Source organism: Rutidosis leptorrhynchoides, chromosome 4, assembly GCF_046630445.1.
Source record: "Rutidosis leptorrhynchoides isolate AG116_Rl617_1_P2 chromosome 4, CSIRO_AGI_Rlap_v1, whole genome shotgun sequence".
NCBI lineage: Eukaryota > Viridiplantae > Streptophyta > Magnoliopsida > Asterales > Asteraceae > Rutidosis > Rutidosis leptorrhynchoides.
In genome coordinates, this window is record NC_092336.1 from 262181678 (window position 1) to 262200139 (window position 18462).

The following is an 18462-nucleotide window of genomic DNA, read 5'->3' on the forward strand; positions in this document are numbered from 1 at the left end:
AAAATAATTTTGGAGAGAGGAAATTAACATTTACCCAAAAAAATTTCACGGGACAAGATATTGAAAATACAAGAATAAAGGAAAATTGATCAGATGAACCTTTTTGAAGTTTTTCATCATTTTCTAGATTCGTGAGGTGAGTATTTTTATTGTATTTCTTTTAATTTAGTTATTTGTGGTTATTTTTTTTGTTAATTAAAGAAAATTTTCTATTATTTTCCTTAAGGTTATATTTAAGTAAAAATTTTAACCTTCATAGATGGTAGATAAAAAGTACTTTCTTCATGTCAATTTAATTGTTTTTAAATGAAAAATAAACAATTTAAAAAAATTATTATAATAGAAGTACTCCGTTTTAAGGTCTTACTTTTAAAAGCTTAATCCTAAATATTTTAATTTATATTATATAGTATTTGATGAAACTTATATGAATAGACTCGATTTTAAAATGTATTTTTATTGATATAAGTTTTATCAATTATAATATAACACAACAAAGAATATTTGAAGTCAAAATCATAGACATAAGACATTGAAAAGTCAAACAGTATATTTATTATGGAACGGAAAAAGTATTGTATTTTCTGTTTACTTTTAAGTTTTGCTTTTATTTTTTCTTTTTATTTTGATCATATTCACCTACATTAAGTACATAATAGGACTTAATTTTATTTTTTTCTATTTATGAAAATAAACATATAATTTGGAATATCCTAAAATAAAATAGTTCATAATAAATTAGGGACGGAAGAAGTGTTGTATTTTCTGTTTACTTTTCAGTTTTGCTCTTATTTATTCTTTTTATTTTAATTAGGGATGGTAGTGGATCTGAAAAAATCCAAGATCCGCGGATACCCACGCCTGTGATGGGCGGATAAAATTAAAAATCTTTATCCGTTGGTGGGTGATGGATGTAATTTTGTACCCGCTGACGGGTCGCGGGTGGATGATGGATGTAATAGATTCGTTGCGGGTAAAATTCGATCCGAAAATTCGTAATACCCGTTTGAATAATCCACGGATATACCCGTTCTAAATGAGTGAAAATCTGCACCTTTAATAAATGGCCAATAGGTAAAATTTACTCTGTGTAAGTTTCTACATTTCTCATATTATTTTGGTACGGAACTTTTTAGTAATTAGAGCATCTTACAACTACACATTACATATATTATATAATCAAAGCGTGTTGCTGTTTGTTTCGTTTATTATACCATCTTAATAAATTTAATTTTTACTATCACTCAAGTAATTCGTCAACCAACCTACTGTATGATTAAGTTTAGCAACTAAATTTTGATTGTTAATATCAAACATTGTAGGTTTACATATATTAGAAAAAAGGTATAGTTAGTATATCTTTTCTCATTTTATAATATCCTAAACATGTGTATATGATTGGATGATGTTTTTCATGTCACTTTGAATTATGTAATGATATGTATTTTTGATTTATGAATACTTTAATTTCCATATACTTCATAAATAAGATCCGTGGGTAAATCCGCAACCCGCGAATATCCGTAGGTACGAGCACGGATCTAAAAATAAATCCATAACCAAGATCTCCGAGCTAATGGATCTTCAAAAAATCCGCGGGTGCGGGTGATGGATGTAGTGGATCCGCGCCCACGACCTGCGGGTGCCATCTCTAATTTTAATTATATCCACATACATTAAGTGCACAATATGACCTAATCTTATGTTTTTTTTCAATTTATGAAAATAAACATATACGGAGTAATTTTTCATAACCCTTTTGGGGTTATGTTTAACAAACTCCTATTTAAATTTTTAATAACAACTTTAGAATTGTTTAAAAAAAATTGTTGCATAAAATAATGGCACATTTGTTAACTTAGTCGTAGTTATTTCCATGAAATGTATAGTTACTTTACATTTAAGTCTAAATTTTTTAGTAACAACTCTCTATAACAACTTTTAAGGTTGTTATTAGAAAATTTTTGTTTAAATTTGAAAATAAAATCTTTTAAGATCACTATGTAATGGTTAATTGTATTAATTCTTCAAGATCTTATCATTTATCACTTGATCCCTTTATAATAATTAGTTAAAAAAATTGTTGCTAATTAAATTAGGCTGATAATAATATACTTTTCGTCTTAATTTATTTGTCATCAGAAAAACAAATATGTACTCATTATAATATAATTTATATTATAGTGATTTTATCTCGTATTTTGAACTTTTTTATATATGTTAAATGCATACTTTTAAGGAGTAAAAGAATTTTTTTCTACTTATTACTCCATCTCTTTTAATTCTAAGTAAAAAAAATACGGTTTAATTATTATTATTACAATGTATATTTTTTTTACTTTTCAATTTTATCCATTATTTTACCTTTAATTTTATATTACATAGGTTATTAAAACTTTTTAACTCTTTATTCTACTATTTTCGTCTCAATTTAATATTTCAGATTTCTTTTTTGTTTTATGTTAATTTAATTTTCTATTTTCATAAATCGATAAGAATAATGAGATAAAATTCTTTTATATCGTTAATTTATGCACGTAAAAAACATTAAGTAATAAGTAAATGTAATTATTACATTATTAATATTATTTGATTTTTGTACGAGGAATATTTTATTGAAATATATAGGTATCTATTTATGAATGTGAATAAATTTTTAAAAATCTTAATAAGAAATATTAAAAAAATGGAGTAGAATGAGAACAAAGTGTTATATATATATATATATATATATATATATATATATATATATATATATATAATTTGGATAATAATTTTTGAAAGTCAAAAAGAATACTTGATTGTAAGGTTAATAATCATTAAATATTCATTGGTTTAAATTTAATAGTCAACAGATGAAAAATCTATTAACAATAGTTTTTTTCGTTTAACAATACATAGAGTAACGGTATAAAAAGAACTTGGGGTAGGATCAAGAGGGAAGTAACCAATCGGGGGGAAGCGGGGGGAAGCAAAATTTTTTTTTTTCGTTTTTTGAAAAAACTTTGTTCACGAACATTATAGATGAGATGAAAATATGAACATTTAGTAGAGACACTTTGTGATAAATGTTTTTATTTTAGCGGGAAAACGCTCAAAGAAGTAATATATAACAATTATCGTGTTTTTCGAGCGTATTTTGAGGTTTTAGATATTAGGGTTTAGATATTAGGGTTTAGATATTAGGGTTTATAGGGTTTAGATATTAGGGTTTAGGGTTTAGATTTATGGTTTAGATTTAGGATTTAGATTGAGTTTTTAACACGAACGGTTTATAGTTTAGGGTTTGGTGTTTTGGGTTTATGGAATAAACCCAAAACACCAAACCCTAAACCCTAAACCCTAAACTCTAAATCTAGCCCATAAACCCAAAACACCAAACCCTAAACCCTAAACCCTAAACTCTAAATCGGGCTAAATTTTACTTTACAAAACATGGAAAAAAAAACTTTCATATTCTTCACGAACAATATTATCTTGAATGTTATTTTTGTCGATCGTTTTTCCGCCTAAATAATAAAATTCATCACGAAGTGTCTCTACTAAATGTTCATATTTTCGTGTGATCTTGATGCCGGAAAAAAAAAAATCAAAAAAACGAAGAAAAAAAAAATTTGTTGCCCCCCGCTTTCCCCCGATTGGTTACTTCCCCATTGATCCTGCCCCAAAAGAACTTTACGTTATTGTTTTTATGTATTTATAAAAGTTACTCCCTCCGTCTCATCTTAAATGTCTACTGTTGACTTTTCAAAATCTTTCTTTATCAATTTTAACCTTATATATTTTTATTTGTACTATATAATACTTGATGGAAATTATATGAATGAATTGAATTTTAAATGTGTTTCCATTCTATATAATTTTCATTTCATTAAATATTATATAATACAAATAAAAATATTTACGGTCAAAGTTGAAAAAAAAAAATTTTTAAAAATTAACAGTATAGACTTAGGATGACCGAGGGAGTAATTATTAATTAATTTATGATAATATAAAAAGTAAAATTGAACTATTAAATTGAGACAGATGAAATATAAAAAAATGTACGTTTCCTAAATTTAATTAGTAAGAATAATATTTAAGGTGCCTTAGATTTAACGCGTCATATGATTTAAATTTTACATAGATTTTAATTAGGCTTCCTAAGGATAATAAGTAAGGATAATATTTAAGGTGCCTTAGATTTAACGCTTCATATGATTTAAATTTTACATAGATCTTAAGTAGGCTAAAAATTTGTGGGTATCATGTCTTATTATAAGATAAGATTAAAAATTAGAAAAAAATAGATACATTTTAAGTAGTCATACTCAATATTACTTGATTTCGTTTGAGATAATATTTATACATGTTTTAATTTCTTTCTTTGTTTGTGTTTACTTTTTTAGGATCAAAGTAACTGTTAGATTTAATCTAATTAATTATTAATGCAATGTTTGCATTTTTCTCACAAATTTTCATTTGATAGTTAAATTATAATATATAAAAGTTGCTAGACGATGACTAATTGATTAGAACTAGTCGGTCAAATTGGAAGTTAGTCGGACGTTGATTAACATTGACTTAAAAACATACTACAAAACGAGCACTTGCTTACAATATGATCGATATATACCCTCATATGTAAATGATCAACTTCCAACACATATATTCATAGTAATTAATAAATACTCTCCTCTTTTTTTTTTTTTTTTTTAAATGACAAACTCACACACTCAACATGAATATATGCATGTTTATCACGAGGCTTGAACCCCTGAACTTCTTAGTTAGAAGGTGCTATTCACGTATTGCTAGGCTATATAAACACTTCCCTCTTCGTCTTAATTCTATTTTTTAGTATGGAGCAAGGTTGAAGAAATTGGAACTCGGGTAGTTCTCAGCGGAAACATTTCTTGGAGTTCGGGGAGGCGGTTAACTTTCGTTAACTTTTGGGATAATTTTTATGATACTCGAGATTTGACCACGTTTTGACTGATTTGACCGAGAGTTGACCGATTTGATCAAGATTTGACCGATTTTTGGCCAAGAAACTCAATTTATCGGTCGTTGACAGATTAAACCGGTCGTTGACCGAATTTTTGGCCGATTTCAAAACGAGAACTTGGCAGCAACTCCAAAACAATTTCTCGGCGAAAACTCTGCCGATTTTTTTGATTTTTGCAACCTTGGTATGGAAAAAAAAATTTTTTTAGAATGTTTCAAATTAATTATTCATTTTATAAATAGATAAAATTAAGTTGTTATATATATATATATATATATATATATATATATATATATATATATATATATCCTTAATTAGAAGTAAACATATAAAAAAAAATGTGTACTAAGTAATGGTAAAAATGGAAAGCAAAAAATAGTAGATAATTTTTAAATTGTGTATTGTTTTTTAAAGAACAATAGAATTAAACGGATGAACTAGTTAATTGGCTCATGTGTTTGTTGATATTTTAGGAAAAAAGAGCTACCTTAACACAAATAAACTTAGCCCTAATTTCGATTAAGGGTGTGTTTCGACGAAAGTAGCTGGAGCTGGAGCTGGAGCTTATGAGCAGGAGCTGGAGCTTATTTTTGAAGCTGGTAGCTGGAGCTTATTATTTTTTATAAATGTTTGGTAAATTAGCTGGAGCTTATTTTTCAGTTCATAAGCTCTACTTTTTTTCATAAGCTACTACAAGTAGCTAATTTTTTCAGAGCTTATGATTTTCATAAGCTCTACTTTTTTTTGTCTACCAAACGAAGCTTATAACTTAGAGCTTATTAAAATTATAAGCTCAAGCTCTCATAAGCATCTATAAGTTCCAATAAGCTACGCGCTAATTTTGACCTTGATTGAGTTTTCTTGATTTTCATCCGACTTTAACTTGATTTTTATTTGTTAACTATTTTTTCAGTTGCTGGGGTGGGCTGGTTATGAAGATCGACTAGTTGGCGATGACTTGGCCGCTTTTTGAAACAATGTTAAATTGAAAGGTATAATGTATATAATATACAGTATAAATCTTCCAAGGTATATAGCATACTTTTTCACTTCCTATCAACACCAGACACAAGACACAAGCTATTCCGAGTCACATATGCATCTCCGCCTACTCAAACCACCCGACACAATTATGTACTCAAGAACACTCCAAGAACAGTCCCTAGGTCGTGGATATCAGCCATGACAACACTTGGGAATTCAATTTACTCAAAACAGTGATTTAGGCACAACGGGTGAACCGTGGCTCGGATTTAGGTGACCCGAACATGAAAATTCGTCCCACCATCAGTCCTAACCAAATGACACACCCTAAAGACACCAAGGATGATCACAAAGTCGGACCATACCTTGTTCTTGCCCATAACACCTTTCAATCTTTACCAAAAATCAAATTAAGCATATCTAGGGCTCCGGGAATCGAAACGACATGAATCCGGAGTCTAAAATTAATGTCTTGATGAGAGGAACTCATTTATATACTTTATTTTAACTTTTATATCAGTTACAAAGTCAGAAACACACGAAAAAGCTGCTGTCCCAATTAAATCAAACCGAAAACATATGCAATCGAGTAATTCTACGCATCCAATCAACCATACAATAACATACAATTATCATACTATCAATATATATATATATATATATATATATATATATATATATATATATATATATATATATATAGGGGTAGGATCAATGGTGAAGTAATCAATCAGGGGTAAGCGGGGGTAAGCAAATTTTTTTTTTTCGTTTTATGGATTTTTTTCAGACATCAAGATCACACGAAAATATGAACATTTAAAAGACACTTCGTGATGAATATTAGTATTATTTAGGCGAAAAAATGATCGACAAAAATAACATTCAAGAAAATGTTGATCGTGAAGAATGTTAACGTTTTTTTCATGTTTTGTGAAGTACTTTTTGTCAAAATTTAGCCGGATTTAGAGTTTAGGGTTTAGTGTTTTGGGTTTACGGACTGAATCCAAAACACTAAACCCTAAACCCTAAACTCTAAACCATTCGTGTTAAAAACTCAATATAAATCCTAAATCTAAACCCTAAACCCTAAATTTTTAAACTCTAATATCTAAAACCTCAAAATACGCTCGAAAAACACGATAATTATTACTCCGTATATATTAATTCTTCGAGCGTTTTTCCGTCAAAATAAAAACATTTATCACAAAGTGTCTTTATTAAATGTTCATATTTTCATCCAATCTATAATGTTCGTCAATAAAGTTTTTTCAAAAAACGAAAAAAGAAAAATTTGCTTACCCCCGCTTCCCCTCAATTGGTTACTTCCCATTTGATCCTACCACTATATATATATATATATATATATATATATATATATATATATATATATATATATATATATATATATATGACTTTCGGAATAGCTTGTGTCCAGTGTTGGTATGGATATATGTATGCACGCGCTTTCCAAGGATATTTGATCCTTTGGCATGTTTATTGTTGTAGGTGACACTTAAAGGTTTCACCACGAATAGCCATGTTCAACTCGGCTTAAAATCATTTAATTAGAATTTCTAAAATTGATTAAAAATTAAATTGATTTTGAAAAGTGGTTATTGAATCAATTAAAATCCAAACGATATGTATATCATTTGACGTCAATTTTTTCAAATTTGCTTGAACCAAAAACCAAATTCAGTATAGTAAATGTAGTAAAATTATTTTATTAATATATTAACATAGATTTTTCATTCTTCGAATTTGGTCAAAGAAATTAAAGATTTATTTAGCTCTTAGAAAACTTATGACACCTGGTTATTTATCATGTGAATATGAAAAATAAATATTTTGTTTGAACTTTAAAGTTGAGATTGTGAACTCGAATTTGATTAAAAATTTACACCCCTAAATACATATGGTTAGGTTCAAATGAGAATAATAAAAAAGGATTACATTTAAATATCCATTTTTTCAATTTTTTGTGCCTCAGAACGCACAAAATAAAAAATTTAGATTTTGCCCACGCAAGACGCGAGGTGCTTTTGCCCTTTCGTTTCGCGAATTAAGCAAGATGCAAAGTGCACTTGCGACCTTGCTTCTCGGCAGATGCAAGGACGCAAGGTGTCTTGTTTCCTCTTGCATATCATAATCCACATTTCTTTCAGACATATCATCAAACACCTTACGTGCAATTTGGGTATAACTTTAATTAACATAACATTGTTGAATAATACATGCAAAACACGAAGGTGAGAGGTCCCATGCAATAGCCATCGTGGATTATTCAACAATGTTATGTTATGTTATTACAGCTATACCCAAATTGTGCGTAAGGTGTTTAATGAAAATTCTGAAAAACGAGAATTATGATATGCAGGTGGGAGCAAGGCACCTTGCGTTTGCCGAGAAGCAAGGTCGCAAGAGCACCTTGCGTCTTCCGGGAGTAAGGGCAAAAAGTACCTACGTCTTGCGCGGACAAAATCTCAAAATCTCTAGTTTGTGAGTTCTGATGTGAAAAAAAGTTGAAAAATGGGCATTCAGGCGATAAACTCAAATAAAAATTATAGAAATGCGAAACTTCTAACAAAAATCTATATCTTATTTTTTAATGTGTATATAGCCTACATCGGGACATAATATATACCTAATCAATAATTTATCAATGGTAGATTTTGTGATAACTTAGACAACCGTATAAAATGTCACGCTTCATAGAACAAGTATGCCAAGTGTGATGAAGGTTGTAAAAACAAATTTTCACGTTATTAATAAATAATTATCACAATTGTGATCAAGGTTGTAAAAGTAGCTAGTGGAGACTAGGTATTAACCTTGTAAGGACTAATCAGTCAAGTGGATAATAGCTAGGATCGTTCGGACGTTGACCAACTTCAACTTTTACTTTATATGACCGTTGACCGGTTATAATGAATTCTTGACAACTTTTTACCGAATTAATCGACAAATTCAGGGACTAATCGGGGCTTTTTAAAAATCCTAAGTATTGGCCTAGTCGGCGGACTTTTACAACCATGAATGTAACTATACAAAAATAATATGCCTGAACATTAAACTATCATTATTGAAAGTTTAGTGTCGGACTGTAATTGAATACATTGACTAATCCCTACATTCAATTTTATTGCTATATTTACTACGGTGTACAAAGAGCCTTATCATTACTTACAAATGTTGCTAGCTTAACATTGGGCTCAGTGTTAAATCTCAGTGTTAAGCTTAACTCTGAGATTTAACACTGAGGTCAAAACAGGAAAAATCGTTTAGTGTTAAATTTCAGTGTTAAATCAATTATAATTATTAAAAAAAAATATTTAATGAATATATCCGTTGAATAACGGATATATTTTCAAAAAGCAACTAAAATCACAACGTTACACAAGCAACGGTGGGAGGCGAAGCCGGCCTCTAACGGCGATTTAACGCCGGCGCGGAATCGGGGAGCCCACATTCCCCGGTGTTAAATTGTGAAAAAGCCGAAAAAATTGATCGACTCCTGGTGCTCTAATAATGTGTAATCGTATTTTTTATGACCACTCCATATCTTTCACTAAACTCTTTTATCCTTCTCTAAACAATATCAACGAATATACCTCACAAATATAAAATGTATTACCAAACACAATTTATAAAATAAAAAAGTAATGCGTCCCACCCATGTCCGTGAAGCTATTGTGAGCTCACTCATCAAATTCCTTTCACTTGGTGTTTCATCTGGTGATGCCTATCCAAGTGAAACTTTAATTTTGAGTCAAACCGTTTTGAGTGGTCTAATAGACTTTATTACATAGCTTATGCCAGATCGTGTTTCCTTAGACAGTTAGACCAAAACACATGCAGAAGCTCTGTTTTTAATGAATCAGATTTATCTTTTCGGTTCACACCTTTTCATTGGGCAAAAAATGCAACATACATGATAGATGAACGATTGAATCACACGATCGTTTTTTTACCACAATTTATTGTATCTCAGACTTTAGAATGAGTCAAAAGAGCATATAATTTCTCAATGATGTCTTAAATGAAAATGTTCACAACCTGAAATTTGATAACATCAAAAATAGGTTGAAACTTGGGAAGTACCTGTTTGATGATCATGCTAACAAGTTTGATCAACTATTAATTTGTTTAACGGGTTTGGTTTTCACAAATGGGAATCAAACCCACCATTTCAAACAATTTTCCAAACCCAAGTGGAATGGTGGTTTGGAAATCTAGCATAAACACGCAGACACATTTTGACATTAAGCATATACACCCCCTTAATTTTTTTTATTTTTTATTTTTTTTTTTGCGAAAAAACGAAAAATGAGGACATTTTTCAAAAGAAGACGTCATTAAAGAGAATACAAAAGAAGACGGGGGGTAAACGGGAAGGCTCACGCCTAAAAAGCAATCAACTAAACAAAAAAAAAAAAAACATATATAAGCTTAATAAAAATATAACATAATACCCCTTTAATAAGTTATATTACCAGCATAACATAATACCAAAACCCCAAACAACCATTTATTAGTTGTATTATCCAAAACCTATAATACAAGCTTTATGCTTGTTTCGACATAGCTAACGACACCACAAACACCAAGTCCAAAAAACAAAAGAAGATATAGAAAGATTTACTGTATTTCTACTACTCAAAACGACACCACACTACTGAATTAGTTCAGGTGGGTCTGGAAGCAGATGGGTTGGGTTGCATACTACCACGTCACTATAAATACCTTTTATTTAATCTATAATTTCTGGTCAGTTGACAACTTTTCAAAGTCGGTAACGGCTTGATGCATAGCATACATGATCATCTTCTTTACCTGCATTTTCAAAAATTAGAATTAGAAATATAAACTATACTTAGATTTGTTGACTAGTTTTACATGGTGAATTAGACCAAGCGAGTGGTATGGAATTTTGTTACCTCTAGTTTGTCTTCTTTAGCTTTATGATTAATGGGCAGTTGACGGAACTCTTCTGTTAGTCGCATGCATTCTGATATGTTCTCTGGAGAAACAAAGTCCACTGCAACTTTGGTACATGACTAGAAAAAAACAAGCAAAACGGACCACTTTGTAAGCATTTTGATATGCAAGGATCATCATGCATTTGAAATCAATAAACAAGTAGGTTTCTATAAATTCACTGGCAAATGACATAGTAGGATGATAATAGTTAAAATGTTAGTATGCATCAAGCTAGACATATCATTAAAGTGCGTGAATTATATTATCTTGTTAGAACCCGATGTTCAAGGTCAATTACAGCACCTTTACATGTGTTCTTTGAGTACAGGTTAGACAACCCTTAATAAAAATATTGTGATTTCAGTTTCTTTTAGTTATATGCCAAAGGACCGTTAGCGGTATCTAGGAACCCCTTCAACTGAGAGGTTATGAGTTCGAGTACAGAGGTGGACACTTGTTAATATTAGTGAAACATTCATGTAGGTGTCGGGGTGTGTTAGCATGCGTTTCTTAAAAAAAAATAATCCTTTACTTATATAAACCATTGTTGTAAAAGTCAAGTCAATCGACTAGTCTGATTAGTCCCTGACCAATTGAGTTGGCGACTAGTCCGACTTGAATAGGCCCAAGTTGGTCAGAGTCGTGATGAAATTCGGTTAACGGGTCAAAATCAGTCAAAGTAAGTCAATAGCCGACTAGTCCGTAAAAAGTCCAATTTGGCTCGTCCCCAATCAGTGACTTTTACAACCTTGTTTCCAATTAACAAAAAGTTAATAATTTTGAAAAGAGCTTTAGTTTATGATTATTTGAATCTTTTAGAACTTTTTAAATAAATATCACTAATCGTATGCCTAAATATTACTCCCTCTGTCTTACAAAAACTGCCCAAAATTATTATATTTTAATCAAAATAACAATAAAAAATTATTAAAGTTTCAATCATGCCCTTTTTATTATTGGAAATTTAACATTAAATATAAAAATTAATTTATTAGTTACTCTTTATAACAATATTAAATGAAAGACAAATTAAATAATTTAATAATATATCTTAAATCAAACAAATAGTCAAATATGACATTTTTATGGGACTCGGGGAATATAAAAATATACATACAAATTTTTAGCGTCTTTTTATCGATAATTAAGGATCCCGCAAACTATCTTTACTGACAATGTTATTTTTAAATCTTTTTTGGGCCTTAAAAAATACATATAATCACATATGATTTATGAGTGTTGATAAATCAAACTCTAATATTGATTTATGAGTGATCCATATACACTTCATAAATGGTCAAAATTAGTATTTGACCATTTTGAATGCAAGGAAGATAGTGGTGGTGGTTTGCGTATAAAGTGCAGTTAAAAATTAGAGTACATTTATTTAGGATAAAATATAGCACAATTTTCAAAAAAGTCAAAGTGATTGGACCTTTTGGTCCAAAGGACTGTACCCGTCCTAAATATCAATATATAACCTTTTGACAAGAGATGATATTATATAAGTTTTCTTTTATGTAATTTATGTTTTTATGTTTTTTTACGGCTTTATATAATTTATGTTAGTTATATTATTATTATATATATTATGGAGTATTATATTATATACTCCCTTAGTTTTATATTTATTAATCTCCAGACAAAAATTATATATTATAAAAAAAAATGGACCGTCACATTTATATTTTGTTAACTTTCCCACCTTTTACTTTTTAACTATCTTATTGTTTATCGTGCATAAAACAAGAACAAGAAAAAAAAAAAAAAAAAACTTTACCTTTAAATGTTTTTACTTATTTATGAGATTGAACAATTTTGAAACCTTAAAAAGAATAGTGAATAATAAATATTGGGAGCTATTTATTATGGAGGGTAATTCCCACAAATCACTTTTTGATCCATATACACTATTTTACATAAAGTCAGAATCCTACACTTGTATTAAATAACATCTCAATATTTGTCTATTTATGTAAAAAGCAAGCACAAACTTGTCTATTTATATAAAAAGTGTGTGGGACAAAAATGGTTAAGATCACCTCCCATTATTCGGATTGGGAAAGACTATTATATCGAGACCTATTTATTTATTATTTATTGGGAAAGAGACATAATTTAGAAACCAATTGAATCTCTCCAATTGGACCTACAAAAGAGATCCATGCATAAAAACGGCCCGTATTTGTAACAACGCTTTCATGATGCATGTCACATAAATTCATAATGTGTTTCCTAAACTGCATTTTCGCTAGTTCAATTCATTGTTGCATTTTATTAACTTATAACTTTACGATGTTACTAAAAATATTGTTAGCCTTGCAAACAGTTGCGGAACTAGGATTTTTTTTACCAGAGGCAAAAAAAAAAAAAAAAAAATTTAAAACCGTAGAAATTTTTTTAGACAAAATATGAATGTTTTAGGGCAAAAAATTGAGGTTTTTTAGGCAAATTATAAAGAATTTTGGGCAAAAGTTGAAGATTTTGGGTCAAAATTTGAAAGTTTTTGGGCAAAAGTTGGAGAATTTCGGGCAAAATTTGAAGGTTTTGGAACAAAATATGTAGGTTTTGGAGGAAAAAAATCCACTGGGGGCAAACTCGAAAAACTCAAAATTTTTAACCGAAAAAAAAATCCACTGTGGCCGGGCCGCCCGCCCGCCTCTGCCCCCAAGTAGTTTCGCTAGTGCTTGCAAACGATCTTTCACGATGTTTATATTGCTTGTGATTGGTCTTCAACCCCTAACTTTTATGATGTTAGAAAACATATTGACAAACACCAAACTTGCATGGTCTAATAAATTGGGTTTGTTCGGGTTTTTACGAGCATTTTTCTCAACATGTTCGTTTTAATCTACCCATCCGTAGCGACTTCTCGTTCCTCGCTTCTGGTGTCACCTCGCTGAAGCATCACTCGACTCCGTTGAGACAACTGTAATGCTCTCAGTCTTCTGGTGTCGCTGAAGCATCACTCGACTCAACTGTAATGCTCTCAGTCCCTTCGCCACATGGCAAGCTTTCTTGTGTTTCTCTCGCTCGAATGATTAGTTCCCTTATTCAGAGATTGCATACATTTTCAGAGTTATTTTGTTCTCGAGGGTTCAACCATCATGAAATTTAGGACGGAGTTGGATGTCTTTGTTGTATGATCAGTTTTGTCGGATGTCTTTAGATGACTCGGATGCTTTCTATGTCTTATGTGTAAGGTATTTTGCCCCTATTATATGCTTTTAAGCGCTTGAAGTATCAGGGGTTAATTACGGGTCCAGGAGGTTTATGTATTAATAGGATTGTCACAAGTTTCCACGTCATCAATCACTAGTCAGTGATTCCACTCCGATGATTCGTTCTAGTCGCGTTGTGCAAAGATACGAGTTCTATTTGTACCATTCATGTGTCAACTGTATGCTGACATTGTCGGATTACTCACCCTTCCGGTTAACCCCGAACAAGAAAACCTTACAACTGTATGCTAACATCAATTTAGAATTCGTGAAATGTTGTTTAGAGTATTGAAAGATTCAATTATATCGACAGATCTAATAAATCATTGTAGCATTTGGCTCAATATGTTAATCAATTAAATCAAATCTATTTATATTTAAATTATTATTTTTCCGTGAAAAAACCATTAAAACACTAAACTTGAAATAAAGTATACTCTCATCCCACCTACTTTTTCTCATCCTACTATAATTATTTTTAAATTTAAGATTAATAAACTAATGTCAATTTTATTTAGGGAAATTACTTCATTTCTTAGTGTTTAACAATATGCCATAAAAAACGGTAATTGTAAGAAATGCCTCGACCACGCATCACGCACCATGCATGATGCGTGCAAGCCCGTATGTGATGCGTCTACCCGAGATATTCAGCGAGACAAACACTTTTTCTCGCGAACACGCACCATGCACCATGCAGTGCATGGTGCTTATTGGAGAAAAACTTTGTGTGACCGTATCTTTTGACTCGTAACTCCGATTTACTCACCGTTTTTTTGTTTTTTTTTTTTAAAATGTGTATCTTATCCGAGATCTATCTGTTGAAGCGCTTAAAAATATTTAAATTTGACATGAACCGCAACTACGATTTATTTAATTAAACTAACCATTTTCTCTATATCCCCATCTGTGTATAAGGGTCAGCAAGAAAATACTCGATTTGCGAAATGTGCCGTTTATTCAAATTGAATGAAGGGTATCGAGTAATTTTTGTCAAGATTGGTGATAAATTGAACGTATCACAAATTAGAATGTTCTATAGCAAGTAATGAGCGGCCAAAGTATGTTATAAAGTCAAAATCATAATGAAAAAGTTAATAGTTAAAGGTCTTCGAACATGAATTTCGAAATTTTTTTTGGGACAAACCGCCCCACCACGCACCAAGCACCACACACCAAGCACCACACACCAAGCACCACGCATGGTGCGTGTTCGCGAGAAACAAAATCTCGTAAACTCACATCACACACCAGCTTACATACATCATGTGTGATGTGTGATGCGTGGTCGCGGGCATTTGTTGCAATTACCGTTTTTTGAGAACATATTGTTAAACAATTCTGAAAAAATGGGGGCATTTTGACCAATTTCCCTTTTATTTACATATTTATTGTCCTACAATAATTATTTTCAAATTTCAGACTAATAAACTAATGTCAATTTTATTTATATATTTAAAGTAATTTTGACTGAAAATTAATAAAATATAAATGATTGACAATAATGTAGGATCGTTTTAGTTCAAAAAGATTTACAACATATAAATGCATTGAGTTCTTTAGATGAAGGTTCCAAAGCGCTTATATGCATATATTAGCTTCTTTCAACTTCCGATGTAGGACAAGATTAACAAACATTCTTCCTCATAATCTTGAGAGGTTCCAAAGTGCTTATTATGCATACATTAGCTTCTTTTAACTTCCGATGCAAGACAAGATTACCCAACATTGACCCTCGTAATCTTGATTTTCATGCTCAGACTTGATGTTGATCACAGATTATGATCAACCATGCTACAAGCTATTTGTTTTTTGATCATGATCGTGTATTGTGATCACTTGCTACATTTTTCTTCGTTCGACATGTTGCAAATGTCGATGTTGCGCCATCCACATCCGAACTACAACCGTAGCTCTGATACCATTTGTAGGATCGTTTTAGCCCAAAATCATGTACAACATATAAGCACATTGAGTTCCATAGTATTCCAAAACCAATTGATAATAGAGTAACGTTCTAATTTGCTTATACGCACACATTAGCTTCTTTCAAACTTCGATGTGGGACAAGATTACCCAATAAATAATACAGGAGGATAGAATAAAAAGTTCAATAAAATTAAATATTTATCAAGCAAATACTCCTTGTGTCCCACTTCAAATGTCCACATTACTATCTTAGGACGTTCCAATTCGAATGTACACTTTGTATTTCAAAGAGGTTATATAGTGGAGAGAGAAAATATCTTAATGATAGAGAATAAAGTTAATGAGACTTCGTAAAGTTGTGTGTAAAAAATAAATAAACGCTTATATTGAAATGGAGGGAGTAATATTTTTGAAATGAAAGAACAAATAAAAACATAATAAAGGGGCATACATTGATAATATTACAAGCAAAAAAAAATTACTATTTCTCAATAGTGACTATTTTGTCCTTTTGTTTTTCTTTTTTTTTTTTTTTTTTTTTTTGGCTTTTCCATCCCAAACTATTTTCGTCTTTGTTCCAACAACATCTAACCGTCATACCTCCGGCAACACACCTTTTAGAACCCACTCACATAGTTTTTAGACCTAAAAACCCTCACCCCAAATTTGAACGCATATACTTCCATTTTTTTAACGAAATAAAAAGACACCACATACACAGATTAACTCGCAGCATATTTTCGAACCGGAAAGTACAATTTTTCCCAGCAATCGGTCTGAATCGCACTGCCACACGCCACACACATAGGTCATCGAAAATTTCTCCCGCCATTTTTTCTGAGGTTTCCAGGTAGTATAGATGTGTTCTTCAGTGGGAACAAAAGATATCAGCGAAGGAAAAGGAAAGAAAGAAGAAAACTCCGGACGTTCGGAGGATACCAGAAGCCGGAGCGGCGCCGAAAAAAATCATGTTTTATGCGAGACACATGAGAGAAGGCAGAGTCAACAAAAATGTAGAGACCCATAGAACAAATATTCAGAGGATATTGTAAATGGTTATTTTAAAAGAAGACCGGACACCAGAGAATCACATGGAAAAGGCAAAATGAGATGGGTAGATTCTCAAGTAAGAGAGGAATAGAGAAGGGAGCACGTGATGATTTTTTTTAATACTAGCTACATAGATATAGCCCTAGCTCCAATAATGGATATCCCTTGCTCCAAACAATTAAAGCCTTATTTTTAGTCATACTTTTTAATTTTTTTATGTGTAACACGAATTACATTACAATTGCAATTATAAATTACATCAAAATTGGGCCATTCTTTTCCAACTTAAATTTTCAAACCTTATTAAATCATTCTTCTAATTTATACGGGGTAATTTTTATTACGTGTATAAAAATTTATTTACGTGTTATATAGTAATTATTTATAACAATTAATTTGATACATCTAAAAAAATATTATTCAATATAATTTGAACAGCTCAGGATAATTAATTTGTTACAACCCATATAGTAATATATGACACTATGTTTCTTTGCAATTGTATTAGATGTTTAATATATTAAAACAAATTATTGTCTTATAGGTTACGTTAACTGGTTTGCTTTAATATATTTTTATTAGAATATATAATTGGATGCTACAAAAAAGTTTTACGTAAACGAGGGGTGGCTGCCGCAACGCGCAGCTTTTTTTTTTTGGGCAAAAGTATATATATATATATATATATATATATATATATATATATATATATATATATATATATATATATATATATATATATATATATATATATATATATATATATATATATATATATATATATATATATATATATATATATATATATAAGACCCGAGGATCCGGTGGAACAACAGTAAGCAGATCGTGACGATCTGAAGTGAAAGTAATTGGTCACAAACGACCAAAACACATTAAATCTCGCTATGTTCGTTCTAAACACTATGAACGACTATAATAAATATAGAGCGAGCACATTGGAATTACAATAGAGATGACAAACACACAAAACCACCACTCCTAAGCCTAAATACATACACATAAACCCGATCCCAAATTCAACCCGCAACTTGACCTGTAGAAACCGTAAATTCAAACCAATCACCGGGCAACCCAAGAACACCTAACCCGAGAACTATTTGCCGAAGTCAACTAAGTTAACAACGCCGGCAACAACATCAAGCTCATTAAAGACTCAACGACGAGAAAAATGGAATGAGAGAACCAAACCCACAGCAACCGAACAGATCGCGGCTGACCACCGTGCTTGTTTAATTCTTAAAGGGGTTGGGAACCTCAAACCTATCCCATACCTATTAATAACTTCAA

General features: G+C 30.8%; 1 protein-coding gene and 1 long non-coding RNA gene across 6 annotated transcripts in view; one reads left to right on the forward strand and one right to left on the reverse strand.

Moving 5' to 3' along the window:
- LOC139904537 (uncharacterized) lies at positions 1-12650 on the forward strand. 3 transcript variants are annotated; one of them, XR_011778857.1, is made up of 4 exons: positions 1-136; positions 4844-5174; positions 5904-5982; positions 8352-12650. It is a non-coding gene; the product is annotated as an uncharacterized lncRNA (long non-coding RNA). The 3 variants fall into 3 exon arrangements; XR_011778858.1 differs by lacking the exon at positions 4844-5174; XR_011778856.1 differs by lacking the exons at positions 4844-5174; positions 5904-5982; positions 8352-12650 and adding an exon at positions 5464-5841.
- LOC139904535 (lysine-specific demethylase JMJ26-like) overlaps positions 10369-18462 on the reverse strand; it is a 20785-nt gene continuing 12691 nt past the window's right edge. Inside the window, exons 11-12 of one of the 3 annotated variants that reach the window (XM_071886449.1) lie at positions 10912-11031; positions 10369-10807 (exon numbers count right to left, since the gene is read on the reverse strand). In XM_071886449.1, coding sequence (XP_071742550.1) covers positions 10730-10807; positions 10912-11031 — 198 coding nt within the window. In that variant the 3' untranslated portion in view covers positions 10369-10729. Of the gene's footprint in view, positions 10808-10911; positions 11032-15634; positions 16091-17970; positions 18457-18462 lie in introns of those variants that run through there. The other 2 variants (XM_071886451.1, XM_071886453.1) reach the window with 2 other exon arrangements.